Source organism: Monodelphis domestica, chromosome 2 (assembly GCF_027887165.1).
Source record: "Monodelphis domestica isolate mMonDom1 chromosome 2, mMonDom1.pri, whole genome shotgun sequence".
NCBI lineage: Eukaryota > Metazoa > Chordata > Mammalia > Didelphimorphia > Didelphidae > Monodelphis > Monodelphis domestica.
In genome coordinates, this window is record NC_077228.1 from 543,211,021 (window position 1) to 543,238,564 (window position 27,544).

The window sequence follows — 27,544 nt, forward strand, 5'->3', positions numbered from 1 at the left end:
CGGCAGCATCACAGGAGGGCTGCCGAGGCTCGGCCTTTACGTGGAGGGTTTCCAATGGACTTCCCAGGCTGGCTTGCGTTGGGCAGAACTGCTTCAGGGAAGGGCCCAGCGATCCCTCCCTCTCTGCGTCTCTCACTCAGCCAAGCAGCAACGGGGAGGTCGCCAGGCCCCGGCTTTAGGCCACCAGTCCGGTCCCTTCTCTCAACACTCGCCCAAGGCCCAGGCCCACAGCGGCCCGGTCTGCCCCCGTGAAAAGCGAGCCCCATCCCCGGGCGGGGGCAGGGCTGGGCCACACACGCCGCCTCTGGCCAGGCTCTCTGTACGCTGATGTGAACGATGGGCCAACCTCCCGGGGGACTGGCTGGGGGAGGCCAATCTTCGATGCCAGGCCGCGGGATGGCAGCTCGGTGAGAATGAGCCTGGGGTATCCCGAGGGCCCTGCGTGTGTCTCTGGACTCCAGAGTCCTTTCCCCTCACTAGGAATCCCTCCAGTCATCCGCTGAGTCAGATTGCCCCATCCTCGCTGGCGGCTTCACCCTTAGCGCCCAGAATGCTGCCTGGCAGACGGCTGTGGCATCCCTCCTTTCCCCAGTAACCCGAAGTCACAACTGAGGCGGGGGTGGACCAGGTGGCCAAGGAGGGAGAACAGAAGGGTCTGGGGGAGCACCCTGGGGGGACAGGCTAGAGAGGACAAGCAAAGAGCTGAGCCTGAGCTACGCCACAGAATCAGAGCCCTGGAAGAGCTGCTGGGCAGCTGCCAATCCCAGGCCTGGCTGAAGGGACAAGTGGACGTGCAGGGTCCAGGGAAAGGCAGCCCCCCTCCCCGGCCATTCTGCCTGGGAGCAGCTCCACCGACTTGGAGACCCAAGTGAGCTTGCTGATGCTCACCCATTTCTCCTGGTTCCAGCTTCTGGAGCCACCCAGGGCCCATCCGGGCCCTTCTCCCCACCCTTTCCCTGACCCTGGGGGTCACGTAGCAGAGACCACGGTCGCTCTGGCCAGTTGAGGCCTGCTAGTGGCATGGCCTGGAGTAGGGGAGCTGCCACAGCTTTGCCATCGGTCTTGCTTGGATGGCCTCGCCAGGGTCAATGGGAGGACGCTGCAAAGGGCACTGCCTCCTCTGAGGTCTCCCCAGCTGGCCACTGAAGTGGGAATGTTGAGCCTCGGCAAGTCCTTTTTCACCCCACTTCTAAATACAAGGAAATGGGCTTTGAAGGGCACGTGGCTCGCCCGACGTCCTGCAGCTCAGACTGAGGACTAGGACTCATCTGGGGTGCCACGTCCTTGGCTGCTCTCTACATTATCAGCTGGCAGAGAGGAGGGGGCAGGTCCTCTGGGGTCAGGCCCTTGCACCCTCGTGCCCTGCCCAGCTCGCCCTGAGCCTCGGCCCTGCCAAGAAGGCAGAGAGCATGCACACCAGCATGATGGAGGAGCTCTGGGTAGGAAACGTGGGGGGAGACTGGGGGCCTCGGACTGGTGAATGCTTCCTGAATTGGGCCAAGCCTGAGGAGAAGCGAGGTCAGGGCTGGTCTGTGAGCTCAGTGGGAGGTCATGGATCACAAGGGCACCTCTGGAGAAGGAAGTGGGCTGGGCCCCCCTCAGGGTCATCTTTGTGTCCTCTGGCTCCCTGCCCCCCCCTCAGACTAACTTCCTGGACCCAGATGGAGAGATAGGAAGCTGCAACCTCCCAGGAGCACTCCCTGGGGCCAGGAGCCACAGAGGAGCCTCTTCTCTGCACACGGGGGAGAGGAGCAGCCCAGGCTGAGGTTCTGGAGCTGGGGGGGGGAGGAGCAGCTCAGGCCTAGGAGCTGGGGGGAGGGAGCGGCCCAGGCTGAGGTTCTGGAGCTGGGGGGAGGGAGCGGCCCAGGCTGAGGTTCTGGAGCTGGGGGGGGGGGAGGAGCAGCCCAGGCCGAGGTTCTGGAGCTGGGGGGAGGGAGTGGCCCAGGCCAAGGAGGTTCTGGAGCTGGGGGGAGGGAGCGGCCCAGGCTGAGGTTCTGGAGCTGGGGGGGGGGGGGGAAGGAGCAGCCCAGGCCTAGGAGCTGGGGGGAGGGAGCGGCCCAGGCTGAGGTTCTGGAGCTGGGGGGAGGGAGCGGCCCAGGCCAAGGAGGTTCTGGAGCTGGGGGTGGGGGAGGAGCGGCCCAGGCCAAGGAGGTTCTGGAGCTGGGGGGGGGGGAGCAGTCCAGGCTGAGCTGGGGGTGGGGGAGCGGCCCAGGCTGAGGTTCTGGAGCTGGGGGGAGGGAGGAGCGGCCCAAGCCAAGGAGGTTCTGGAGCTGGGGGGGGGAGGAGCGGCCCGAGGCCCAGGGAGGGGAGGGAGGCCCAACAGAGACACGGACACGCGGGGCTGCAGCAGCTAGTTACATGGAGCTTTATTTCGGACACTTGACACCCCTTTGTCTACACAGGACAGCGTCTCATGCTCGTTTCCGGCCAGGTCTCGGTGAGGGAGCTCATGCGGACCGAATGGGTCTGTCTGTACAGAGGACACGGACTGCGGGGCGCAGGGCACGCTTCTGGGCCGGCTGAGAGCCGGGCAAGCCGGCCGGTCGCTCCACCCTCCATCCAAGGGAGACGCCCCGAAGTCCGCAGAAGCGACGACGGGCTCCCCCCGCGCTTCGCCGACTGCTTTGGAGGACGGGGCCGACCCGCGCAGCGGAAGCACGAGGCGACCGCGGAGGCTGCGGGCACCCCACTGGCCGAAGACGCCACGGCCCGGAGGCCTCCCACCCGGAACAGCTGCTCACGAAGGTCCCCAAAAGTCCTTTCAAAGAAGCGCGTGCCTAGGAGGGGACGCCAGGCCATGCCCACGTGGCCCTGTCGGGCGGGCGCCCCGGGGGCAAAGTCCATCCCGCCACGTGCGGCCCGGCACCCCCAGGAGGCCGTGGCCCCGCCGCCTCCCACACAAGGGGCGCCGCCACGCGCCCTCCGTGCCCCTAAACCGCGGGCAGAGCATATTGTAGCAGCTGGAGTGACTGGTGGGCGGGGGGAGGGCGAGGCAGCCGTGAAACAACGCCCTGCACTGTGGCATCCCTAAAGCACCGTCGGGGGTGCCCGGCACGCTTGGAAGACCACCTCTAAGGCCCAAGCCGATGCAGACGTTCCTTTATGAAGCACCTGCTGTGTGCGAGACCCCAGGGACAGACACAGAACCTGCCCAAAGGTCTGTGGGGGCAGACGAGGGTTACCCTGAGGGGAGGCCCTCAAGGATGTGGGCAACGAGGGTCCCCCAGATAGACACTACGGGGGGGGTCACCCTGGCTCAGCGGGGAAGGCCTGGCATCGCCTGGGAGTCAGCCGGGGGGCACCAAACTGGGGGAGGAGGGAGATCGTCCAGCCTTCCACCTGCTCCTCCTCCTCTAACGAGGGGCCGGGAAGGGGCAGGACACACGTAGCCATCCGTTCCTTCGGGCGACCCCTAGGCCCATCCCCGGGGGACGGGAGGGGCCTCCCTATCGGCCTGCTTCCTCCAGGAAGCCCTCCTCTGGGCCAAGAACACGAATCCCAATAGACAGCCCTGGCAGATGCCCGTGTCGTTGGGAGGCCCAAATCCACCCCTCGAAGCCCTTCCAGACGGCTTCTTTCACTGCTTGAATCTTCGGGGTACAACTCAGCTTTGCCGGGCCCTGGTGATCCCCGGTTCTGGAGCGCCCGTGAGACAAAGGGAAGCCCTTGACGGGGCAGATCCCCACGGCGGGGGAGGAGCAGAATCGGCACCCTCATCACCGGAGCGGGCGGGGCGGCTGCGCTTCCTGGATTTCTGGCGTGGCGCGTCCATAGACAACTCCGTAAAAATAGCGGCTTCGCGGTACAACCTCTCCCGACCCCTTAGAAAAAATACAACTTCTTCTCTATAGACAACAATAAAAATGCAACAGCGTACAAGGGCTCTTCAGTGCAATGGCTGGCCTCCATCCAAGGCAGGAAAAGTGGCCCACGGAGGAGCTTCTCAGGCAAGGGGACGCCCCCTCCATGTGCAAAGGCTCCCCGCCACGGAGGACCGGCCTCCGGCCAGTGGCCGATGGTGCGTGGTCACACGAGGACACGGTCTGAGGGGAGGCCCGGCTGGGACGTGCAGGAGCCCCGCCTCCCGCTTAAAAACATGTGCTTTGGGGGCGAAGCCCGGCCGACCTCCCAGAGTCCTTCTGTCCTGAGTGTGCATCAAGGCAAGTCCCGCCCGCCGGCCGCCCTCGGTAAAGCTAGAAGAGAAGGACGAAAACCTTCCGGGAGTTTTCAAGTATTGGCGTTCGTCTGCCCCGCCGTTTCCTTCCGTGTTCTGAGGATCCTGAGGCGGCGAGGGCGAGGACGGGGAGGGAGAGCAAAGCGGGGCTCCCGGATGGCCAGACACCCCCGAAGCTGCCGCCTCCCCCCAGGCCCCCACCCTGAGCAAACCCTCCCCACCGACGCCTGTGCAAAATCGTGCCATCCTGGGCCCTGACTCGCAGAGACCGACAGGTCAAGTGTGAGGAGAGGGTGCGAGCCGCCTCCCCCTCCAGCAGCAGCTCTCCTCTCCAGGGGGAGGGGCGGCCGGCCTGAGGTAGTTCGGCCTCCCTCCTAACCGGCCCTTCCCTGTGGGGAAGGAGCAGCCTCTGAGCCGCCATCCCCCATCCGGGCCCAGCGCCAGCGCCGCTCGCTCAGCCGCCCTCCTCCAAGCCCTGGGAACAGGAAGAGGTGGGTGCGGGCGGGCGGGCCGGCGCATCCCAGCCGCGGTGCTATCCATGCCGGTTCTTCCAGGTGCCCTAGTAACGCTAAAGCCGTGATGGTACTCGGAACTCCTGGGTGCGTACATACGTGTGCGTGTGCGTGTGCGTGTGTGTGCGGAGCTACGGGTGGGCGGGGCGGAGGGAGGAGGAGGCAACGACTAGGAATGGAGCTCTTACGGAAGTGGCTGGGTCTACCCACGGCCTCTGCCGGGTTTCCAGTTGAGCACGGCAAGAAGGGAGGCGGCCGCCGCCGCCTTCACACCGCGGACACGGAGGGAGGGAGGGAGAGTCTTTAGAGGCCAACCACGGACTAATAAATACACACATGAGCGACCACTGGGCAGCGGCAGCTCGGAGAGGACCACGAGGTAGGGAAGGGCAGCTTTGCACACGCCCCGCCGTGGGGAGGAGCTACAGGGGGCGGAGTTCTGGGAAATGCCACGCAGGGCCACGTGGAGGTGCTGCTGGGGACGACGGCCGAGTCCTCTAGGAGAGCGTCGGCGACCTAAGACTGGGGTTGGGAGCCATGAAGAGGGGCGGAAGCAGCTGCTGGTGGATCCTAGAAAGGATGTGCGTGTGCGTGTGTGTGAGCGTGTGCGTGTGCGTGTGCGTGGGGGCAGAGTGGGAGCATGCGTGCACGCGCCGCCGCCGGAGCCACGCCCCCCGCCCAGTCAGGGGCTGCAGCTGAGCGAGAACTGGTCCTGCTCGATGGGCTTTTCCACCCAGGCCCCGAGGCCCGCTTTGAGGAAGGCCCTGAACAGGGACTCTTTGGCAGACTGGTACTCCATGGCGCTCTGCTTGCACTCGTGGTACAGGTGCGGCTTGCCGATCTTGGTGCGCAGGTTGGAGGAGAGCTGGAGGGAAGGCCCAGCCGTCAGGGGAGAGGCGGGGCTCAGAGCCACGCACGGATCCGCCTCGCCGAGGCCTTTCCACCCCCCTTAAAGCCATCGGCCGGAGGGCTGGGGGGGAGGGGGCGGGCCCCGCCCTCCCACCCACCCGGCACACCCAGGACGGCAGGGGACGCTCCTGGGGCCAAGCAGGATGCCCAGCGGCAGAGGGCAGGAGCCCAAATGAACTCCCCGCAGGGTCCTTCCCCAAGGCTGGGCAGAAGGAAGGAGCCTGCGGCGCCCAGGCAGAGGAGGAGCCCCGAGCTGAGGCCCTCTGGCCGAAGAAGAGCCTGTGAGGTGCCAGAGATGGGCCCCCCCTGCTCGGGAGGCAGCTTTGGACGGCCCAGAACTCGGCCCTCCCCCCAGGCCTACCTTGGCGTGGATGCGTAGCCAGCGGCTGTAGAGCGCCTGCTTGCAGAGGCGGGACGCCCGGCCCATCTCGTCCTTGCCGGTGGTGGCGTTGATGACCTCCATGCTGGGGTCGCCCACCGTCCAGTTGACGCTGAAGTTCGGGGCTTTCCCCGGCTGTCGGGCTTCCGTGTTGCTGATTCCTGGAAGGGGGGGTGAGGGGGCGTGTGAGGGGCGGCGCCAGGATCCCCACCCGCCGTCACGTGGGGAGCCGCAGCAGCGAGGAATCCGCACACGGGGCCGCTTTCACCCTCTAGATGCCTCGCAGGCCGCAGCCGCTCTCCGGCTCGAGGTCTGCATCCGAGATGGGGGCCGCCTGGGTGGGGAGCCCAGTCCCTCGCTGGTCTGGGCCCGAGCTTTCTCCTTTGCCCGGCGGTCACGGGGCGAGTGAGGAAGACCCGAGTTCTAACCCAGCTCCAGTCAGTGACCAGCTTTGCAAGCCTGAACAATTCCCTTCACCTCTGTCTGCCTCAGTTTCACTCACTGTAAAATGGGGCCCCCTCCCCGGGCTGCTGACGCTCACTTGGGCGGGGACCTGGCGCAAGCTTAAGGGATCCTTCCTGCCCCTGAAGGCTCCGGAGCCAGCCCAGGCAAGAGCCACGTGGGGGCCTCGCTTCCCTGGTCTGCCCACGGGGCGGAGGGCTCCCAGAACCCCCAGGAGCCACGCGTGTGAGTGCCGGGGAGCCAGGAAGACCTCAGAGACGAGCCAGGCTGAGCTCCCATCGGCACGTCTCGGGGCCAGCTCGAGTGGACCATCACGGAGTGCCTCCGGGGGACGGCGAGGGACAACCGGAACCGCCTGCGCTCCCCAGGAGCTCCCAGGCTCCTCCCCGGGGTACGCGGACCCGAGCAGGCACAAAGCGATTCCGAGGGTGGGAGAGGAAGACCAAGGCCGTTGGGCACCACAGAGTCAATCCACAAATAATCCGTGGTCATGCCGGTGAAAGAGTGGGGGCTGGAAACGTGACTCAGCCCCAGAAATCGCAGGGGCCCAGCCCCGTCCTCGTCAGAAATCTCCTAAAGACTGCCGAGATGGGGCTCCAGGGGAGCGCCGACTTCCTGGCCCCCCTCCTTTGGGTCTGGCGTCATTTTCCGGGTCTCGGTGCCTCTGCAGCTCCTAAACGTGAGGCAGCTGCTCCGTCCCTCCCTTTTTGTGACTTCTTCCCCCGTGGCCGTGGCCATAGAAAGCACCTGGCTAGAGCCTCCAGGACAGAACTCCAGCTTTCTGATTCAGAGCACGAGCCAGGTGGGCCCCCGAAACGTGGCCGGCCCCTTGGGGTCTGAGAAAGCTTTAGGACACATTTAGCACAGATCTGGCCAGGAACGTCGGAGGGACCAAATGGCCTTTCCAGAATGAAGGCTGGCCACTCATCTCGCTTCAGGCAGGCCACGGCTGTCCTCGACTGCTTGCAGGAAGGCCCCGACTCTCCCTCAGAACCGTGCTTTGAAATAACTGAAGGAAGATCTGCGGGGGGTCAGGGAAGTGAAGGTTGGGGGGTTCCCAGAGCCTGCTATCGGTCGACCCACGCGTGGATCCCTGCTTGAGGCAAATCGATGCAAGGAATGGCGGAGAGAATGTGGGAAAATCCTCCTTCCTGCCTTCCCCATCCCAGAACACGGCCGAGCCCACCACAGGTCTGACTTCTCGCCGACACAAAGTTCAGGTTAGGCACGGAGCCAACTGGCCGGCCCGTTTGGGGGCCTCCCCAGGCATTTCTCCGAATGGGCCGAGAGAGCCCCAAGGGGCAGAGAAAGCTGACTGAGCTCGCTTCAAGTCCCCAAGAGATCCCTCCCTGCTGGCCTCGTATCTCCACCCAGGGAGCTCCCTGGAACTTTGTGGGGGCAGACAGGGCTCGGGGCAAACACTGGGAGCGCGGTTGCGGCGTCGCTGCCAGGTCACACCATCTCTGAATGAACGCGCCACGGAAGGCCCTCCCTGCCGCAGAGCCGCTCTCGCCTCACTTCCTGCGTGGGCAGCCCGCCGATCCCAGGGCGGGGGAAGCCATTCCCTTTAGAGGCCGGAAGAACGTGACTCCCCCTCAGCCCAGAGCGCGGGGAGACAAAGCCAAGGCCGAGCGAGGCGAGAGAGAAACCGTCCGGGGCGCTGGGCCACGAGCTTACGGTGGAAAAGGAACTGGAGCAGGCCATGAGGGAGCCTCCTTGGAGAAGAGCGCCGGAGAGGCTGGGCCCTGCCCGCACCGAGCCATGTGGACTGAGGCAGGGCAGCCGCCCCGTCCGCCTCCATTCGGGGTGCCGACATCTAACGGGGGAGACCGATGAGCGGCGGGCAGAAATCCAGGAAGGGGTCGCAGACGGCCCTCCCGGCAGGACCGGCAGGGCAGCGGCTGGGGCAGAGAGTGCTTCGGGCCAAATACAGGCTCCTTCCTGTGCGGAAGCCCAGAAGGCACAGGCAGGAAGGACAGGAACATCCTCCAGCTGGTGACTGGCCCAAGGATCTTCCCGGAAACGCTCTGCACGACTGATCAGAGAAGGAAACGGGCGCTCGGAGAGGCCCTCGCAGACCTGCGGATCGGCTGACGGGGCGGAACGGGAAATGCCGGCGTTGGACACGATGAACAGGCTGGAATCTGCCCGGAGAGCTGTCTGGCCCAGCGACAGCCCCGCGAGCTCTGCTTCCTGGGCCATCCAGGGAGAAGCGCGCACCCCTCGAAGCCATTGCTGGAGGTTCTCTGTGGGGGCGAAGGGGCGGCCCCCCTTTGGGGAATGGCCGAACAAGCCGGGACCCAACACACGAGCAGCTCGGCTCCAGAAAAGCCTGGGCAGACGTGCCCGAAGTAGTGCCGAGCAAGGCCTTCTGGGAAAGGCTGCAGAGAAAGGCGTGTGGAGGGCGGCGGGCACACTTTTGAACACTTTTGCACACTTTTGCACGGATGTAGCTGGGGCAGACGGGAGACGACTCAGAGCTCAAAATGACCCAAACAAGCAATGTGGCCTTAAAAGGAATCCACGCCTCGTCCACCGCCTCTGGCGGAGGGGAAGGAGGGCCAACAAGCAGTCCTGGCAGCGCCTGGGCTGACCCCAGTGTTCCAGCGTGTCAAGGCCGCCTGTCGCGCAGAGCACGAGTAACCCGCATCAGCCTTCTGGCACTGCAAACCGGGCGAGGCCGCCATCTTAGCCGCGGACCTGTGCAAGCTGAGCAGAGCCGTGCACGCCGCCGCGGATCCAGCCGTCCCCCTGGCCACGGGGATCCAGAGTCGCCGTCTCGTACACGGGAAGAGCCTCGGGGACTTTGTCCCGTGCTTTACCGCATCCGGACGGACTCCTGGACGTCCTCCCTTGGGTGCTGGTGAGAGACGGGGCTCAGCGAGCCCACCTGCGCTGGGGGGCCCAGGCTGGCTCTCGTATCTATCCCCTCGTAAACCGCTCTAGAATTCTGCCAGGAATCAAAGCCAAGTTCCCAGCCAATAGTGGCACGACATCCCTTTCCCTTTCCCTGGAGGCCTGGGGCGCCTCCCCCTCCACACCTGCAGCCGCTCTCTCGTGCTCTGCGAACCTTCGAAGCTCGCGGCGGGCGCTCAGCAGTTACGCCTGCCAGGCTGGCAGGAACTGAGGGTATTCGTCGGAAGGAACCTGCTGACGTGAACCCAGCGCGGATGGCTAGAAGGTCTCTTCGGAGGATCCTGTGACTTCTGCTGGGTGCCCTCTGCTGTTAGTCCTATTCGCTTCCTCCTTTTCAGGCCGTCGTTCATTCTCGTACTCTTCTGTCCATCCTCTCTCGGCATCCCACGTGTCTCGAGGCCTGGTCCTAGACCTTCCGGGGTCCCTGCCTGCTGCCCAGGGAATGAAGTTCCCCTCCTGCCTCCACTGGAAGCATGACTCACACACACACACACACACACACACACACACACACACACACACACACACACACACACACGAAAGCCCGCTTTGTGGCGACCACGGAGAATGCACATCACCCGGAGCTCAGGAATACCACGTGCACAGTGAACGCTGAGGTGACTCCCAGTGCCCGGAGTGCTGAGGGCCAGTTCTAGGCCTGCCCAAACACACACACACTGAGGAGAGAATCTATTGCAAAAACCCTAGAAGAGGAGACGCCCTCATTCCAGAAAAGGGCTTAGCCGGCATGGAAGGAAGGAGGCCATTTCACTCCTGCTTGACTCACCGTGAGCCCAGTGGATTTTCTCAGGAAAGACCCTGGAGGGCTTGGCCATTTCCTTCTCCAGCTCATTTTACAGATGAAGAAACTGAGGCAAACAAGTGACTTGTCCGGGGACATGTGGCTAGGAAGTGTCTGAGGCCAGATTTGAACTCGGGAAGACGAGTCTTCGTAACTTCAGGACCAGACCACTAACCACTACCACCTGGCTGCCTTTGGGAGCACGAGAGGGGCTCTTCTTGAGCTTCTCTGGATTCCATCCTCTTGAAGAGAACCGAGTGAGGAAGTGATTGCCCTTCTCAGAACAAGGTGGGAGAGGAGCCTGGAGGCCCCTGTGCCCAGGCAAAGCTGGAGGTGAAGAGGAACGCTCAGGAGCCCCGGGCTCGAAGCCTTGCCTTCAGGGCTGTCCTCGCTCCTTCGTGCCAGGACCCAGGGCTGCTGCTCTGCTGCCCCTCGATGGAAACGCGGTAAGACCAGGAGGGGGCGTCTGTTCCGCGGCGGGTAGCGACAGGTGCCCTGCTCACAACAGAAAGCCACCACCTTCTCTCCAAGTCCAGCTCAAGTTTATGAATTCAACAAACGCTCCTTAGGCATTTGGGGGGATGACGAGTGGCAGATCAGGGAGAGCCTCTGCTATCCAGAGAATGGGAGGCAGGGAAGGGCAGCTTCCTCCTCCAGGGAGTCCTCCCTGATGCTCCTAAATAAGCACCTCTGAGACACCCTTGCTCGGCCCCCTAGCTCTAGAGACAGGGTCCTGCGAGCCCCAAATCCCTGACTTAATGGAAGGCTCTCCTCCTTCCTGCATGCCCAGACCCTGGCGGGCTTCTTCGGCCCCCCGGGTTCTCCTTGGATTGCAATAGCAGCGATGCTGCCAGCTGCGCTTGAGGGAGATTTCATCTGACTGGCGAGTGAGCGGGTGCCCCTGGGCGCTGGCTCCCTCCAAGAGGCCCGGGTGCCCGGCCTGTGCACGCTTTCTCCTCGTCTTGCCCAGGGCCGGGGGACGCTGAAGGCGTGGGGCCCCCCGCAGCCCCCCCCCCCGACGGCGTGAGCCACAGCCGGGCCAGAGACGTCTCGTGGGCAGAATCGAGCGATGGGGCGGCGGATGAGAGCGAGCCCCAAGCGCCCCGTTGGCCCGCGTGACCCTGAGGATGGCACAAAGCAGGCACTGCCAACGGGCAGAGAAGCTTCTCTTTCCGAGGCTGGTAATTGAGAACTGGGCTAACGAGCTCGTGACGGCAGTCGGGAAAGCGGCTTCCGGAGCCTCGGGAGGGCCGGCCCAAATCGCAGTGCCCGCCAGCCCCCCCGCCTGGCTGCCTCTCCATCTCTCTCCCCTTTCCTTTTCGAAACCCTTCGGCGGAAGGGCAAGGTCTAGGCAAATGGAGTTAAGTGACTCGCCTAAGGTCACCCAGCTAGGGAGAGCAGGCCTGGAGCTCTATCCACTGGGCTGCCCTATCATTTCTTTTCCAAAGGGAAGAAAGGTGCCCCCCTCCTGTGATGGCAGAGCCGCCCCTCCCTCCTCCCTCCCCCCGGGTCACTCTCCCTCCCCCCTCCCCCCGGGGATGCCCTCCCTCCCCCTCCCCCCGTCACCCTCCCGCCCCCCAGGGCGCCCCTCCCCCGTGACAGGCTGCTACTTGCCGCTCAGTAAGGGCCGGTTGAGGCTGTAGAGCGGCGGGAGCTCCTCGATGTCCGAGATGCGCTGGTACACGGCCCTGGAAAGGTGGTCCCCGTGGTAGAGACTCCCCAGGATGATGCTGGAGAAGTAAATGGGCTCCACGAAGAGGCTCAGCAGGGACCCCTGGATGCCCAGCACGTTCCACCTGGGGGGCACCAGAGAAGCGGCTCCTCTCAGCCCCCCTCGGCCGTGCCCTCGGGCTGCCCAGACCCAGAAGGGCCGCAGGCCGGAACCCGGCTCTGCCCCCACCCAGGGGGGCTCCTCTGCCGAGCGAGCAAACCAGGGTCCCCCTCCCCTCCCCCCACTACAGGAAGGCCGGCCCGATGGGCCTGGCTGCGCGGCGGCCATTTGGGGGTCTTGAGGGGGCCCGAGAGTCGGGCCGGCTTGTCGCCCCCCAGATAAAGCAGCAGCAGCAGCTCGGGAGACCCCCGGCCTGGCCGCCTGCCACGGGGACATGGACACGGGCTGCCCCAGTCGGGCCGGCCGGGGCACCGGCAGAGGCGGAGGCGGTGAGCGCGGCCCCGCCGGCCTCTGGGCCTCTTCCAGTGGAGGTGAAGGAAGCCTGGCACGGTCGGCCTCCCCAGACTCTTCCTGAGCCCAGCAAAGGCGGCAGGACGGCCCAGTGGGGAACGGCGGTCGGTGGGGGGAAAGCCGGACGGAGGCCCCTGAGGAACGTCGCCGAGCACCTGCACAGCTCCTCGCGGGCTGCAGTCCCATGGGGCCTCGCCGGAGGGCCTTGGACTGACTCGCCCCCAGGAGTCCGGCCCGTCCAGGGGCGGAGATTCGAACCCCGGACTTCAATCCCCAGAAGTCCTTGGTAGTTCCCAGAATTCCCTACAATCTCACCGGAGTCCTCACCTGGGCCGAGAACACAATTTGTATTTCCACTGACTCCGCCTGCTTCGGCCTCTCTCGCCCACGCGGTCTACCAGGCCGGCATCGTGTGGGCTGCACGAGCTTCTCTTACTGTGTTTCGTTATTTCTTAACCTTTAATGACCCTCTAAAACAACCCCTTTAGCAGAGAAATGAATTGTAACTGTTGGGGGGGGGGGCAGCCACGAAGCCCGCGGCCACGGGAGGGGGCCACGGGGTGTGTGTGTGTGTGTGTGTGTGTGTGTGTGTGTGTGTGTGTGTGACGTGGCTCGGAAGGCCGCTTCTGCAGCACCCGGATGAGACGCGGGGTAGGACGTCTGGCCAGCCCCGGGCCGCTCCCAGAATCCTCGTGGCTCAAGGCCGGCCGGGTCCCTCTCGATGTAGATATCCATAGGTCTACACAGCCACAGGGGCTCCGGCTCAGGCCGTCCTAACCGCGGGACCACAGACGGGCCGGAGGCCGTCTGCCCGAACCACTGTGGCGCCAAGCACGTGAAGGACTGCTGGACACTTGTAAGGGCCAGAGAGGAAGATCCGAGTTCAAATCTAACCTCAGACAATGACCAGCTGTATAATCCCGGGCAAGACGCTTAACCTCCATCTGCCTTCATCCACTGGAGAAGGAAATGGCAAAGCCCTGCAGGATCCTCGCCGAGAGAAGCCCCGGACAGAACCGGTGCTCTATGGGCTGAATGACGGCCTCCACGAGAAGGAAGACCCCCCGCAGGCCCCCCTCAAGGGCCCCCATGGCGTCAGCCACCAGGAGAGCTGGCGGGGGTCCCGGGCAGAGCCCCGCACTCACCAAAGCAGCGCCACATAGTCCACGTGAGCCGGCGGAGGACAGGTGGCCTTGCTGTGGCCACAGAGCGGAAGGAGGCCGACAGCACGGCTACACGGAACTCCCCTTCGTGACCCTGCGTGGAGAGCCAAGAAGAGGGCGGCTGCCTGCTCCCGGGGCACTCGGGACTACGGCGGCCAGGCTCTAGGGGAGGCTTGTCAGAAGCCGCGCCACGTCAGCGCACACTCTGGCTTCCTTTGGATTCTCCAGCCTTGCCTGGTCTGGGGAGCGGCCCGAGAGCCGCCCCCTTCTGAGGACGTCGTCGTGAGGGGGGTCCCGCCAGAGGCCCTGGTTGGCAGACCGGCTGTGCAGTTAGGGAAGACACCAGCCTGGGAGGAGGCAGAAGACGCCGACGTGCCTGTCCAAAGCTCCTGACATTGGATTCTCCAAGCCTAGAGGGGAGCTCAGAGGCGTCCTGAACGTTCTAGAGGAGCCCGATTCCCCCGGTGTGTCGGGACGGCCTCCGGGGGAGCCGCCCTCGGCTCTCGTGGCTCCCTCCCGGCCTGGGGGCCGTTCGAGCCGACCCCTTGAGACACGAAGGGCTGGGAGAGCCGCTGGGCCGGCCGGCACGTGGGAACGCCTCGAGCGAGGAGGCACGTGAGGTTTGTGTTGAGGAGGTCCTGGGGTGGCCACGGAGCTTTCGTGGCTGTCTGGGGCCTGGGAGGAACCAGCGGGGCCATCCAAGAGCCCGCCGTCACGGGTCCGAGCCACCAGAGGCGTCACGAACCCTCTGCTGAAGGGAACAGTCAGGTCGCAGAGGCCGGAGGGGGGCGGCAGAGCCAGGAAGCTGTGGGCGGCGAGCATCGGCAGGACTCCTCCGGACGTGGGGTCGGTCCTGACGCAGAACAGAGCAGCCTGCCGTTGGGTGAATTGTTCCGTGTCTGATCCCTTCCCTCTGCGCTGGTTCACGGGGATCTTCTCAGGGTTCTCCGAGATTATTCCCTCGCTTATTCCTTAGGGCACCACAGCATCCCATCACACGGACACCCCGTAGCTCATTCGGTCACTCCTCAATTGTTGGGCACCTCCTCAGTCTCCACTACTCACATTCCGCCATGGAAGAAAGAGCTGCTGTAAATAGTTCTGAATATCCTTAGAGAGTGATGCCCTGCCTCAGTTTCCCCCTGGTCTTTCACACTCCCTTTCTTCCTGTCTCTCTGTTGGGGGAAGCGCACTTTTTTATCCATCTGTGGGCGTCTGTTGCAGCGTCTCTTCCTCTATCTTCTCTTCCTCATTTGTGCAGCCTTCTGCAGCTTTCCATTCTTCTATTAGGTCAGGACCTCGCAGGAGCGTCCCCGACCTTCTACGAGCCGCGGTGCCCGTCGCAGGACACGCTTTATCCTTATTTATTCCCCTCAGTCAGCTGTCTGGCTTCCTTGGCTGACGCCCGTGTTTGCGACGTTGCAGGAAAGGACCCTCCGGCAGGCTCCCTCGCCACCTACAGCACAGAATTCCTGGGCCGTTCTGGCTCCCCGGCCTCTCCCCGCATCTCCCTAAAGCGATGACCTGTAGAGGGCTCAGCCTGTGCCGGCGCTTCACAACTGCACTCTCGCTGCTTCCTCACAACTCCCTTGGGAGATGGGGCTGTGGTTAGCCCCACTTTAGAGGAGGAAACTCGGACAAAGGGAGGGGAAGGGTCCAAGGCCAGACTTGAACTCGGCGCTCCCTCCACGGCCCCCCTGAGCTGCCAGAGTTCATTTCCTCTTCTGAAGAGCACAAATAAGGAACGTTGATCTCGACAGCCCTGGAGGTGAGCAGAGGCGGCGGCGGCGGTTCCTGGACTGCAGAGCGGGGCTGGGAGCTGCCCTCGTCCTTGGGAAGAGGCTTGGGGAGGGCCCAGAGGAGCTCGAGAGCCTGTGGGCAAGGGCAGCCCCTGAGGGCCGTGGGAAGGCTGGCCCGAGGAACCTGGGCACGGAGCCGGGGGGCAGCTGCCGAGCCTCTCGAGGAAGAGGGGATTCGATGGGCTTCCGAAGGCAGGAAGCAGGCCAGAAGAGCTTCCTCCAGCGAGGGCCATCCAAGGCTGAAGGGTCCCTCCCCCGGCCGTCGGGATTCCCTCTGACACGGGGACTGTGAGCCCCGGACAAGCGGAACGATTCGGGTCCCTCCTGAGAACGTGGCTGCGGTACTCCGGGGCTTCCCAACCGCAGAAACGGCTTTGTGACTCCTCGAGGACCGCAGAAATAGGGGAAAAGGGACTTCGGACGGGAAACGCTTCGGTGACGGCCTCAGCAGAATTCCGCCCGACTGGCTCCTGGGCACGGCGAGAGGCCCGAGGCCCGCTGACCTGTGTGCGGACGTGGCCTGCACTGGCCAAAGCCGGGTGGCTCCTCCTGCCCAGCGGCCCGAGGCCTGGCTCTGAGAGGAGGACGCGGGCTCGAAGTCTGGCCGGGGGGACGAGGCCTCTGCTCTGGCCCCAGGACCCCCCTGACTGCAGCAGCCCGGAACAGGACGCCAACTCTCCTGTGACCACGGGCAGAGCCACGAAAGCTGGCCCAGGGACACGCAGGCCGCCCGGCACGCCCCCCGGGCACCAGCCTCCACCGCGGCTGCACGACGGAGCCCTTTTCGTGGCTCATTTTACTGAGGCCTAACGGCGCGCTCTGCCCCCTCGTCCTTCCTAGGCTCGTCCCAGGAACCGTCAGAGAAGGTGCTGCTCCCCCCGGAGTTTGACTGCACGCGGAACCTCCGGAACCATCAGGAACGCGTCCCTCCCCTCGAACACCCTCGGCCACGGGGGCTCCTCGGGGGAGGAGGAGGCTCTCCCGGGCAAGGTCCAGCCATCGGCTCCCCGCCTTGCACTCCCGCCAGGCCCCTGCGGGAGCTTCTCCCTCGGCTCTCTCTGCGCTCCCCAATTGTCCATGCCCAGAGCTCAGCCATCCCTCAAGCCCTCGCGGGGACCCGCCAGGCCTGGGCTGTGGGCCTGCAGCTCTCTTCCCTTTCATAGGCGGACCGGAAGCAAGGGCCGTTTACACTCACCAGCTCCGCCTTCTCTGCTGTCAGCTCTTGGCCTGCTGGCTGTTTCTCCTGGTGCCTCCCGCCTCCCGCCCCTCCCTTCCTGCCAAGTCTCGCAGCCGTGGCGACGGCCCAGAAGGCCCTGCAGGGTTCGTGCCGTCGGGACGGGCCCTTCCTGGGCCACATCGCCGGGGAGGGCCCGCTTGTTCTCCTTCCTCCTAAATGTGGGGCTTTGGATATGGGCACGGCGAGGAGGGCGGCTTCAGGAAGGTCTGCAGAGGACGCCTGGTCTGGGGTCAGGAAGATGCGAGTTCAAATCCTGCCGCAGACACGGACATAACAGCACCCACCTCCCAGGGTTGCCGTAAGGACCAAATGAGGTGACATCTGTAAAGAACTTGGCGCAGCGCCTGGCACACAGTAGGTGCTTAACAGGCGCTTCCTCGACGACGGCGAGAATGAAAATCTGGGGACTCCAATGGACCACAAGCCTGATTTCCACGCACAGCGGGATGGGGCAGCCGCAGGCTCGTGGCCTCGTCCCATCGGCCTGCCCGGAGGAGGAGCGGCAGGGCCCGGCGCGACGTCGGACAGAGCGATGGATGCGCCAGAGTGCTCAGAGGAAGGCGACCACCCCGAGGACAGGGTTCCGCCAGCCCCCGACGAGTGCCTGCTCTGTGGCCCTGGGCAGAGGCCTCCCCGGCGCCCGCAAACAGCCCGACGGAGGCATCACGCCGAGGCCCTCGCGGGCCGCTTCCCCTCCACGCAGCGGCAGGGACTGAGCCTGGGACTCCCCCGGCACGAAAGCCAGGCTGGCTCGGTCAGAGGCAGGACTTGAACTCAGGCCTCCCTAGTTCCACACTGGCTCTCTGTCCCCTCCGCCCTGCCTTTCATGCCAGATGAGGGCCAGTCAAGGCCACGTCGCAGCCTGGGCCAGAGGGCTGCTCTCGGCTCTTTGGGGAGCTCCTGAAGAGGCTCCCCAGACCCGCCTCCCCCGCCGTTCTGCGCCCCTGTTATCTGAGCTGGGCGTGAGGCCATCCATCTGGGGGAAGGGGAAGGGGGCGCTGCTCTCTGCAGCGGGGGGGCCTGGCCACGTGTTGGGGCGCACACGATGTGGAGGCCTCCAGAATCTGCCGTGGCTGCTCCACTACTTACAGGGTCCCTCGGGTGAGGCGAACGGGTGCTCCCCCCTCAGGGCTGAGGCGGACGGGTGCTCCCTCCCTCAGAGGTGAGGCGGACGGGTGCTCCCTCCCTCGGGTGAGGCGGACGGGTGCTCCCTCAAGGCTGAGGCGGACGGGTGCTCCCTCCCTCGGGTGAGGCGGACGGGTGCTCCCTCAAGGCTGAGGCGGACGGGTGCTCCCTCCCTCGGGTGAGGCGGACGGGTGCTCCCTCCCTCAGGGCTGAGGCGGATGGGTGCTCCCTCCCTCGGGGGTGAGGCGGATGGGTGCTCCCTCCCTCGGGGGTGAGGCGGATGGGTGCTCCCTCCCTCAGGGCTGAGGCGGATGGGTGCTCCCTCCCTCGGGGGTGAGGCGGATGGGTGCTCCCTCCCTCAGGGCTGAGGCGGATGGGTGCTCCCTCCCTCGGGGGTGAGGCGGATGGGTGCCCCCTCCCTCGGGTGAGGCGGATGAGTGCTCCCTCCCTCGGGTGAGGCGGATGGGTGCTCCCTCCATCGGGGGTGAGGCGGATGGGTGCTCCCTCCCTCAGGGCTGAGGCGGATGGGTGCTCCCTCCCTCGGGTGAGGCGGACGGGTGCTCCCTCTTCCTTTTTGGCCCAGTTCCAAAGGGAAGAGGGGTGAGGCTGGCAGTTGGAGCGAAGGAGCTTGCGAGGGTCACACAGCGAGAAGGCACCAGAGGCCACATTCGAACTCGGATCCTCGTGTGTGCGGGCCCCGATGCCCCCTGGCCGAGCCCCAGGAGATGGGGGGTCTGACGAGGGCTGCGCCAACCCTGATGGGGCTCCAGAGCGAGCCCGAACTCTCCTCTGCAGTCCAGCAGCTTGCGCTCGGGCAAACAAGCCTTTGGAGGTCCCCCCGGGGGTGTCCCCTGCCGGCCTGTGCCCCCAGGAAGGAGCGGCACGCACGGCCCACCTCTGGTCCCACTGCTTCGGCAAAGGCCCGTCGGTGTTCCCCGGCGCCCTGCCCTGGGTTCAGAGGCGACCCCGAGCAAGTCCCTTGCCGCGGTGTGCCTCCGGGTCTCTCTCTGCCCGGAGAAGCCCAAGGGGCCGTGAAGACGGGGGGCCTCAGGCCGAGGGGCCGCTCACCTGGCGATCTTGTCGCTGCAGGACATGGTGAGCAGCCGCTCCCCCTGCAGCACCCCGTCCCAGGTCTGGATGGTGGTCGTCGTCCTCACGGGGATCGTGCCCTCCCCCGACTCGATCTTGGTCCGCAGCTGCCCCCTCGCTTTCCTGTTGGGGTGTCTGTCTGCCTGGTCTGAAAAAGACGGGCAGTGGTGAGCCCGCAGGGGAGGGGAGGCCCTGCCCCTCCCGCCCCAAGGGTCCCCGGGGCCCCCGGACCCCGCCGCCGCCCCCAGCTCATCCCTTGTGGGAGGGGACGCCCGCCGTCAGCGTCAGCGTCAGCGTGGCGCCCGCTCAGTCGCAGTGCAGCGGTTCCGGCTTCACTCACCATCTTGGGCCGCCTCGTGGGGCGAGAAGATCCTGGCGTCTCCGCACGGGGACGTGCTGATGTACAGGTGAAACTGGACCGTGTCCTTCAGCCGGAAGCCTCCGCGCTGGGACTTCATGAAGATGGACCTCTGCTGGTCCTCCCTCGTGCTGAAAGAGGAGGCGGCCGCAGTTGGGACACGCAGTCGCTGACCTTTGGCCAGGCCGGACCCCCGCTTCCCCCGCGCGTTCCCTCCGCAACAGCTCCTCCCTGAGGAGCGCCTCTCCCCTCCCCGCTCGCTTCCCCGCCAAACAAAGGCTCCTGCCTGGGCCATGGGCCTCTCCACGTGGGCGCTTCCTCGTGGCTCTCAGAGCCCGCGGCGCCCAGGCGGCCAGAGGAACGGCTCACATCGCTTCACACACGCCTCCTCTGTTGCTTTGTGATTTCATTCGGCGTGAGACGGCCGCCCTGGCGCCCCTTTGGCCGGCCCCTGAAGAGCTGCTGTCTGTGCGGGTCCTTTTCCTCTGGCTTCACCCTTGGGGGTTCACTGGGCCAAAGCTGCACAACCCATTCGCTCCTCCATAGCGGGCCTCCTCATCGCTTTCCAAAGTGGCTGGGCCGGCCCAAAGCTTTCCCACAGAGCGTCGCTGGGCCTCGCGTCCCACCGTCCCGCCATCCTTTGCCTTTGCTTCCTGCCCCGGCCCGCCTTCCCCAAGGGCATTTCTCTGGTTACTCAGGATTCAGATCACTTTTCATGGGAATATTGAGGCCACGGCACCTGACCATTCGCGTGCTTTGGCCGTTCACCAGCTGGAGGACGGCTCTCCCTTTGACCCCGCTCTGTGGGTCTTGGACGGGAAACTTTGCTCAGAGATCCCTGCTGCACCCCCCCCCCTTTGCATTAGTTTTGTTTGTGCAAAGTTGGTTTACTTTTGTGAATTTTAGTTTTACTCCACCCTGCTTAGTCTTTAGAATTCTAGTAACCAGGAATGTCAACACCCCACTTAAGGATTAGCTGTAAAGGAGGATGCCCTATGACGGGCATGTGTTAGCAAGTGAGAAATCAGAAACAACTGACAGACCCCCCCAGGCTGTCCTAAGCCAAGCTTAAGCCACCATTGGCACATGTGAGACGCAGGAAGTGAGGTAAAGAACTGCCCGTTTACTTTGCGTCACTTCCTATGAGGAGAGAGCTTTGGCCATGTTGACCCTGGAACTCCTCAGACTGCTTCCTTTTAGATGGTCACATGGTGAGTGATAAGGCCGACTCCCCTTTCCCTTGGCTTTCTGAAGAGGCCCCTTAGCTGAGGTCTCTGAACTCCTGCCTGGCTCAGTTCAGGCTGGAGCAGTTTAAATTCTCTTTCCTCTCTCTCTCTCTCATTCTTAATTGCTTCCTTCTATTGTAAATAAACCACCATAAAATTCCACTTGAGCATTTCATTGGGATTTATAAATTAAATCCCTGTTGACCAACTAAATTTATATTCACTCTCAACCCTAAATTTACCTTTAACAGTCTTGGGAAGGTCCCTCTTACACTTTTCTGAACCCCAAATGGCCCATTTTATCTTCTCAGATCTTCTCTTGTCCCTGCCTGGCCACGAATAGCTGCCCTCTCTGGGACCCAAAAGGGGATCCCTTCCTCTGCCCTCATATTTGTGAGGAGAAGCCATGAGTCCATGTGGTGCCAACCCCACAGGGGGCTATGAGAGATCCGTCCGCGCCCCCTTTCTGCCAGCCTCTCCGAGCCGCCCAGCGTTTGGGACCAAATGATGAGGGAGGCGCTGGGATTGTGGACCTCTTCCCTGCCTAACCTCTCCTGCTGCTGTGCGTAAGTCTGGCTTTGACGCTGCCTCCTTGGGAATGTGGCACCGCAGAGGGCGGGGATTTCACCCGCAGCTCCTGGCCAGCTTTGGCCCACGTGGTCCTCGTGGGTCAGCAGAGCCGGGGCTTTGTTGGCCATTTCCCTCGCGGCTCTGCCCAGTGCCTGGGTGCAGGAAGCCTCCCCCAAAGGCCCGCATGCTGCCGGCTGAACTTACCTCAGGAACAGCTCGAGCTGCGTGTAGAGAAAGCGAATCAAGGAGCGCCGAGATATGATTTCTGCGTGGCAGTCGTTTAAGGCCAGCCCGCGGTCACTCATGTACTCCCCATTGATGCACTTGGTGCCGGTGGAGACGCTGATCACCTGCGCGTCCTTGACGTCGGTGCCTGCGAACCAGAGGAGGTTCCCTTAGAGGGGACGCGGCGCCCCTCGGCCGTGCGCGGAGCCCGACGCCGAGCCAGGCAGTACCTGCGAGACTCGCCCAGCCCCAGCTCCGGCTCTCCGGACGCCGTTCGGACCCAGGGAGACGGGTCAGGGGACCAAGCCGCCCGCCAGGGCGAAGACGCACCCCATGGAGCAGGCGGGGGGAGCCTCTCGCAGGGGAGGGCGGCATCGCTCGTGCCCCCTCGTGACTACGGGAGCGGCCGAGGCCCCTTCGGGAGAGCCACCAGAGCAAGGCGGACCCCACAGAAGGCAGGCTCGGGGGGTGCCAGAACCAGAAGCTGGACACTGCCCCGAACACCCGCTTCCAGGTCTGCGGCTTCAGGGACCCAGAAATGCTTCTGCGGAGGAAGAAGGGAGAAGCCTGAGATCCGTCTGGGAGAAAAGCAGCCACAGCGCAGCTCCCAGGGTCCCTCCAGCTAAAGGGGGGCCGCTGGGTGTCTGGGTGTCTGTCTGTGGCTGTCTTTCTCTCTCTCCCTCCCTCTCTCTCTCTCCCCCTCTCTCTCTCTGTCTGTCTCTCTCTGTGTCTCTCTCTGTCTCTCTCTGTCTGTTTCTCTCTCTGTCTCTCTCTCTCTATCTGTCTCTGTCTCTCTCTCTCCGTGTCTCTCCCTCTCCCTCTCTCCCTCTCTCTCCCCCTCTCTCTCTCTGTCTGTCTCTCTCTCTGTGTCTCTCTCTGTCTCTCTCTGTCTGTTTCTCTCTCTGTCTCTCTCTGTCTCTCCCTCCCTCTCTCTCTCTCTCTCTCTCTGTGTCTCTCTCTGTCTCTCTCTCTCTGTCTCTCTCTCTGTCTCTGTCTGTCTGTCTGTCTGTCTCTCCCTCTCTCCCTCCCTCTCTGTCTCTCTATCTCTGTCCCTCTCTTGCCTTACCCAGGCTGCTTCCCTCCTCAGAGGGTCTTTTAGTGCCAAACCCCCGGCCTTTGGCCTCCTGGCCTCGAAGGAGTCTTGGGGGCACAGAGGAGGAGGGGGGACACCATTGGAAAAACCAGGAGCAGGCACGAGAGCGGTTCGGTCCCAGACGAAGTGTGAAGGGCTCTGGGTGCGAGTGCCGGCTCTCCCTTTTGGTAGCTGGTTTCCTGGTCTGGGAGGCGGGGCCAGTCCTCCTGGCATTCTGGGCCTCCCAAGCTAGACTGAGCGGCTTCCCGATGCTGGGCCCGGGCAGGACGGAGAGACGCGCCGCGCCCGCTGCCAGGCTCACCTGTCGTCATGACGACTCCGGAGAGCACTTTCCTCCGCGCGTGGGGAGACGTGAAGTTGTCGGTGAGGTCACTGAACTTGTCCACGATCAGGCGGGACACGGCGTCGGCGAGAACCTGGGGATCACAGGAGAGCCGTTGAGGGCCCCCCCAGCGGCAGGCCCCCCCCGCCCAGACCGCCCCCCTTCGGGCCCCTCCACATCCCGACCCGCGTCCCCTGCAAGGGGCCGCTGGTGAAGGAGGGCCGAGCGTGGCACGAGCCCCCGGGCAGCGCCAGGAAGGTCCGAGTTCAGGCCGGGCGTCCGAGCTCAGGGGAGCCTTTGGGAAACCTGCCCGAAGCCTCGAGGGCAGCCCGTTGGCTGAGAGCAAAGAGCTGGACTGGGTGGCCGGAGCCGAGACGCCGTGGGGGCGGCCCCCAAAAGCGCCCTCCAGCCCTTCTGAAGGGCCAGCCTGGCCTGAACCCCGGACACCAACGGCCCTGCCTGCGGCTCCCCTGTGGCCAGACCGCTCTCCCTCCTCCATTGGGCCAGCTAAGATGCCTCCTCCAGGAAGCCTCCCCTGACTGCTCTGCCCCAGCACCTTCCCCCCTCCTCTCCAGAGCTGGCTTGGTCTAGACTGTCTGCCCAGGGGCTCCCCTACCAGCCTGGAGGCACACCACGAGCATCTGACAGATGCTCGCCGATCGAAGGAGCTCCCGAGTCCCAGGGGAGCCACTGTGGGTGTCCCAACTTCAGACGGGCAGAATTCGAATTCTTGACCCATGTAAATAAAGATGATTTTGCTGCCACAACAGCCCTACCAAGGGAGGTGCTGCAATGATCCCACTCTAAGGGGCGGGCCCTGGTCTAGTGACTTATCCAGGGCCACACGGTCACCAGGGAGGGGGACGGCTGCCTGGTCCCCAGGAGAGCTGGGACAGGCCTGTTAGAAAAGGGTGGACCGAGGGCCCAGCCTGGAGACGGGAGGTCCTGGATCCCACTTGGGCCTCCGCCACGTCCTTGCTGGGTGACCCTGGACAAGTCCCCTAACCCCGTGGCCTTAACGCTCTCTGCCTTGCCCAAGAGTGGCTGGAAGGTGGAGGGGCAGGAAGGGCCGGGCTGGGCCACTTCCCTGGGGCTCCTGAGGTCTGCCTGAGGCTGGCCTCTCCCCACCACAGCCCGGGGGGGGGGGCAAGCCCCTGGCCACGTTTAGTGGCTCCTCTGTGGATGGGGCCTGGGGGCGGGGAGGAACCCTGGCCACATTTTCGTGGCTCCCCTGGTGGTGGGGGCGGCCACAGTTCGTGGCACCTCTGTGTGGGGCCCTGGCCACATTTTGTGGCTCCTCTGTGGATGGGGCCCGGGGGCGGGGGGGGGGGGGCTGGCCACGTTTAGTGGCTCCTCTGTGGATGGGCGGGGCCCTGGCCACGTTTAGTGGCTCCTCTGGTGTGTGTGGGGGGGCACATTTCGTGGTGCCTCTGTGGAGGGGTGTGGGGGCCCTGGCCACATTTTGTGGCTCCTCTGTGGATGGGGCCCGGGGGCGGGGGCGGAACCCCGGCCATGTTTCGTGGCTCCTCTGGGGGGGGGAGGGCGGCCAGTGTCGAAAGGTCGGTGAGCCGGGCTGTCCCCGGGGCCGTCCTCACCTGGGGCAGGTGCAGCTGGAGGCCCTCCTTGGGGATGGGCTGCCGAGATGGCGTCTGGTCCAGCTGCATGTGGAAGAGGCAGGCGAGGGCGGACTGCGCGGCCCGGGCCTTGGCCAGCTTCTTGTTCCGGCCGGAGCCCTCGAAGACGTGGCCGTCCACGGCCACCGACATGACGAAGTTCTTGGCGTGGCTCTCGCCGCTCTCGGACAGGAACTCGTACTTGAGGCCCGGCCGCAGCTCGTTCAGGATCATGACCGGGTTCTTGCCGCTGGCCGACGGGTAGGCCGCGGGGAGGGGGAGGGGCGCCTGCACCAGGGCCGGGGGCAGCACCGGGGCCGCGGGCGCCGCGCCGTAGTCGGGCCGCGGGCTGAAGCCGCCGTCGCCGTTGGAGCCCAGGTAGAAGGGCGCGCCGGGCGGCAGCGGCGTCTCGAAGCCGTTGAAGAGGGCTTCGGGGAAGTCGGCCTGGTCGGACGTGAAGTCCGTGTTGACGGACAGGGTGCGGCCCATGGCCAGGTGGGCCTCGGAGGCGTTGGGGAACTGCACGAAGGAGCGCAGCGCCTTCTCGGCGGCGTGCAGCTTGGCCTTCTTCTTGGTGGGCCCCGAGCCCTCGAACGCCTGCCCGTTCACCTCGACGGCCATGACGAAGACGGGCGCGTGCACGGGGCCCGTCTGCGACAGCAGCTGGTACTGCAGGCCCGGCTTGATCTCGTTGAGCTGCATCAGCGCGTTCTTGGGCAGGACGGGCCCCGGGACCTTCTTCCGCCTCTTGGCCCGGAACTTGGGGTGCCCGTTGGCGCCGTCCTCCAGGGGCCGCTTCCTGCCGCCCGGGGCCGGCGCCGGCCCCTCCGCGGCGCCCGGCGGCGGCACGTTGTCCACGTTGCGGTTTTCCTTGACGTCGGCGCTGCTGGAACCTGCGGTGCCCAAAAGAGTAACTTACAACGCCTTCGTTGTGGGACCTTGTAAATGCAAAATTTAGGGCGCTTCACCTCTGGGCGGCCGAGTGGTGCCCGCCCGCCCCCCCGGGCAGCCCCGGCCACACCACTCGCCAAAGCAGAGGGAACGGTCAGTAAATTTCCATTTATAACATCCTCCAGCAAAAGCTCGCCAGGTTACTCCTTTTGGTGCTCGAGAAACAGGGAGAGAGACAGAGAGGTTAGCGCAGGCGGCGGGGCGCGCGGGGCCCCCCACCCGCCTCCTGGGGGACTGCCCGCAGCGTCCTCTCCCGCTTCATCCCCCAGAGAGAGAGGGGCGGGCGGGGGAGGGGGAGGGGAGGGAGGGGGAGGGGAGGGGCGGGGCAGGGAGGGGCAGGAGAGGGGAGGGGCGGGGAAGGGGCAGGGGAGGGGAGGGGCAGGAGAAGGGGAGGGGAAGGGAGAGGGGGAGGGGCAGGAGAAGGGGCGGGAAGGGGAGGGAGGGAGGGGCAGGAGAAGGGGCGGGGAAGTGGGAGGGGAAGGGCAGGGGAGGGGCAGGAGAAGGGAGGGGGAGGGGGAGGGGCAGGAGAAGGGGCGGGGAAGGGGAGGGGACGGAGGGCAGGGGAAGGGGAGGGCGGGGAAGGGGGAGGGGCAAGAGAAGGGGAGGGGCAAGAGAAGGAGAGGGGCAGGGAGGAGAAGGGGCAGGGGGAGGGGGCAGGAGAAGGGCGGGGAAGGGGAGGGGAGGGAGGGGCAGGAGAAGGGGCGGGGGGGGGGGGGGAAGGGGAGGGGGCAGGAGAAGGGGCGGGGGAAGGGGAGGGGCGGGGCAAGGGGGAGGGCAAGAGAAGGAGAGGGCAGGGGAGGAGAAGGGGCAGGGGTGAGGGCAGGAGAAAGGGGAGGGGCAGGGCAGGGGCAGGAAGGGGCCGTTTCTGTGACGCTGGTAGGTGATGATGCTCTTCATCAAGCCCCCGGCTGAAATGAATTAGCCCCCAGCGGGCGGTGTGGGCACACCAGCGAGCCCTCCGCCCCCTCTCGGGTCTCCCTGGGAAGGCCCCAAGCCTGCCTCCTCAGGGCAGCGAGCTTCGGGCTCCGCCGGGACCCCCTCGGCCTCTCCCTCGCTGCGGCCCCAGCGCCAACCCGATGGCAGGGGGAGGGCAGGCAGCGGAAGGGGAGCAGGGACAGGGCCGATTGCCTGAGGGGGCGCCGTGTCTACACCAGCGCCCGGAGGGGCCGTGACGGAGGCGCGCCCCCCCCCTTGGGCCAGCCACCTCGGAAAGGGGAGCCGGCGGGGCGGCCTGGGGAAAGGCAGCAGCTTTGGGGGTGTCGGAACCCGGACGGGAAGGAGCAAGGACATCCTCTCCGAGCCCCCCCCCAGGGCACCGTCTGCGCTTCAGAGGGCGCCCAGAACCCAAAAGTCCCCGCCAAAGTTCAGCCTGACACTTGCTGGCTGTGTGACCCTGGACAGGTCACTTCCCTTGGCTGCCTCTGTTCTCCGGGCTGTAAAATGGAGCTTCCCCTCAGGGCTGTTGGAGGCTAACATCAGAGGCCGCCGCAGTGCCTAGGCCAGTGCCAGCCTGGCACGCCGTGGGGGCTCACAGCTGCCCATGTCCCGGCGGGCCCCCTCCAGGAGCCACAAGCGCGGCCCCTGCGGCCCCCCCCCGTGATGCCCAAGGAAGGTCCATCCTCGGGCGAGGCTACAGCGTCTTTGGGCCCGTGCGCGACTCTCCTGCGGAAAAGCCTGGCTTGGTGGGCTGAGAGGAGGCCTGGAGGTGGGAGGTCCTGGGTTCGAATCTGCCTCTGACACTTCCTGGCTGGGAGGCTTCCTTAGGACAACGGACGGTGCTGACTACGCGGACGGAAGCTGAGGGCTCCCACGAAGAAACAGGCAAGAAAAGGCCGCGTCCTGCGGAGGCCTGAGCCAGGCACCGCCCCTCGGGTCTCCGGCCGCCTCGGCCATCGCTGACGTGGTCCCCGGCCCGCCTGCTGCCCGCTGCCGGGCCCACCGAGGGTGGCCGCCTTGGGAGAGTCGGGGGGCAGGAGACGGCTCGGCCGGAAACGGAAAGAGAGGAGCCCGGCCCGGAGGTGGGAACGCTGCGCCGTGGACTGGTCGGGGCCTGACGGGCCGGAACGAGGCCGGGCAGGAGAGGCTGCCAGGCGAGCATGCGGGGGAGGGGCCGAAGCCGGAGGGGGGCAGGCTGTCCCGGGTGGCCGCAGGGGCTCTCGTGGGGGCCTCCCGCCGGGCCGGAAGAGACGGGCTGGCAGAGGGGCAAGAGCGGCTCCAGTCGTCAGAGAAGGCCTGGCAAAGCGGGGGGGGCACCGCGGGGGGGGGAGGCACAGCCAGGGGGGCACCGCGGGGGGGGCACAGCCGGGGGGGGCACAGCCAGGGGGCACGGCAGGGGGGGCACATTCAGAGGGCACCACAGGGGGCACAGTGGGGGGGGAGCACAGCCAGGGGGCACGGCGGGGGGCATGGAGGGGGGAGGCACAACCAGGCGGCACGG

At 65.4% G+C, this 27,544-nt stretch overlaps 1 protein-coding gene across 2 annotated transcripts in view; it reads right to left on the reverse strand.

The window, feature by feature from the left end:
- Positions 1 to 2,342: 2,342 nt before the first annotated feature.
- Positions 2,343 to 27,544, reverse strand: part of ADARB1 (adenosine deaminase RNA specific B1) — an 87,105-nt gene continuing 61,903 nt past the window's right edge. For both annotated transcript variants that reach the window (XM_056814547.1, XM_056814546.1), the window contains 8 exons: positions 24,139 to 25,049; positions 22,523 to 22,637; positions 21,108 to 21,276; positions 19,090 to 19,238; positions 18,729 to 18,897; positions 11,769 to 11,950; positions 5,957 to 6,135; positions 2,343 to 5,551 (listed from right to left, as the gene is read on the reverse strand). In XM_056814547.1, coding sequence (XP_056670525.1) covers positions 5,369 to 5,551; positions 5,957 to 6,135; positions 11,769 to 11,950; positions 18,729 to 18,897; positions 19,090 to 19,238; positions 21,108 to 21,276; positions 22,523 to 22,637; positions 24,139 to 25,049 — 2,057 coding nt within the window. In that variant the 3' untranslated portion in view covers positions 2,343 to 5,368. The remainder of the gene's footprint in view (positions 5,552 to 5,956; positions 6,136 to 11,768; positions 11,951 to 18,728; positions 18,898 to 19,089; positions 19,239 to 21,107; positions 21,277 to 22,522; positions 22,638 to 24,138; positions 25,050 to 27,544) is intronic.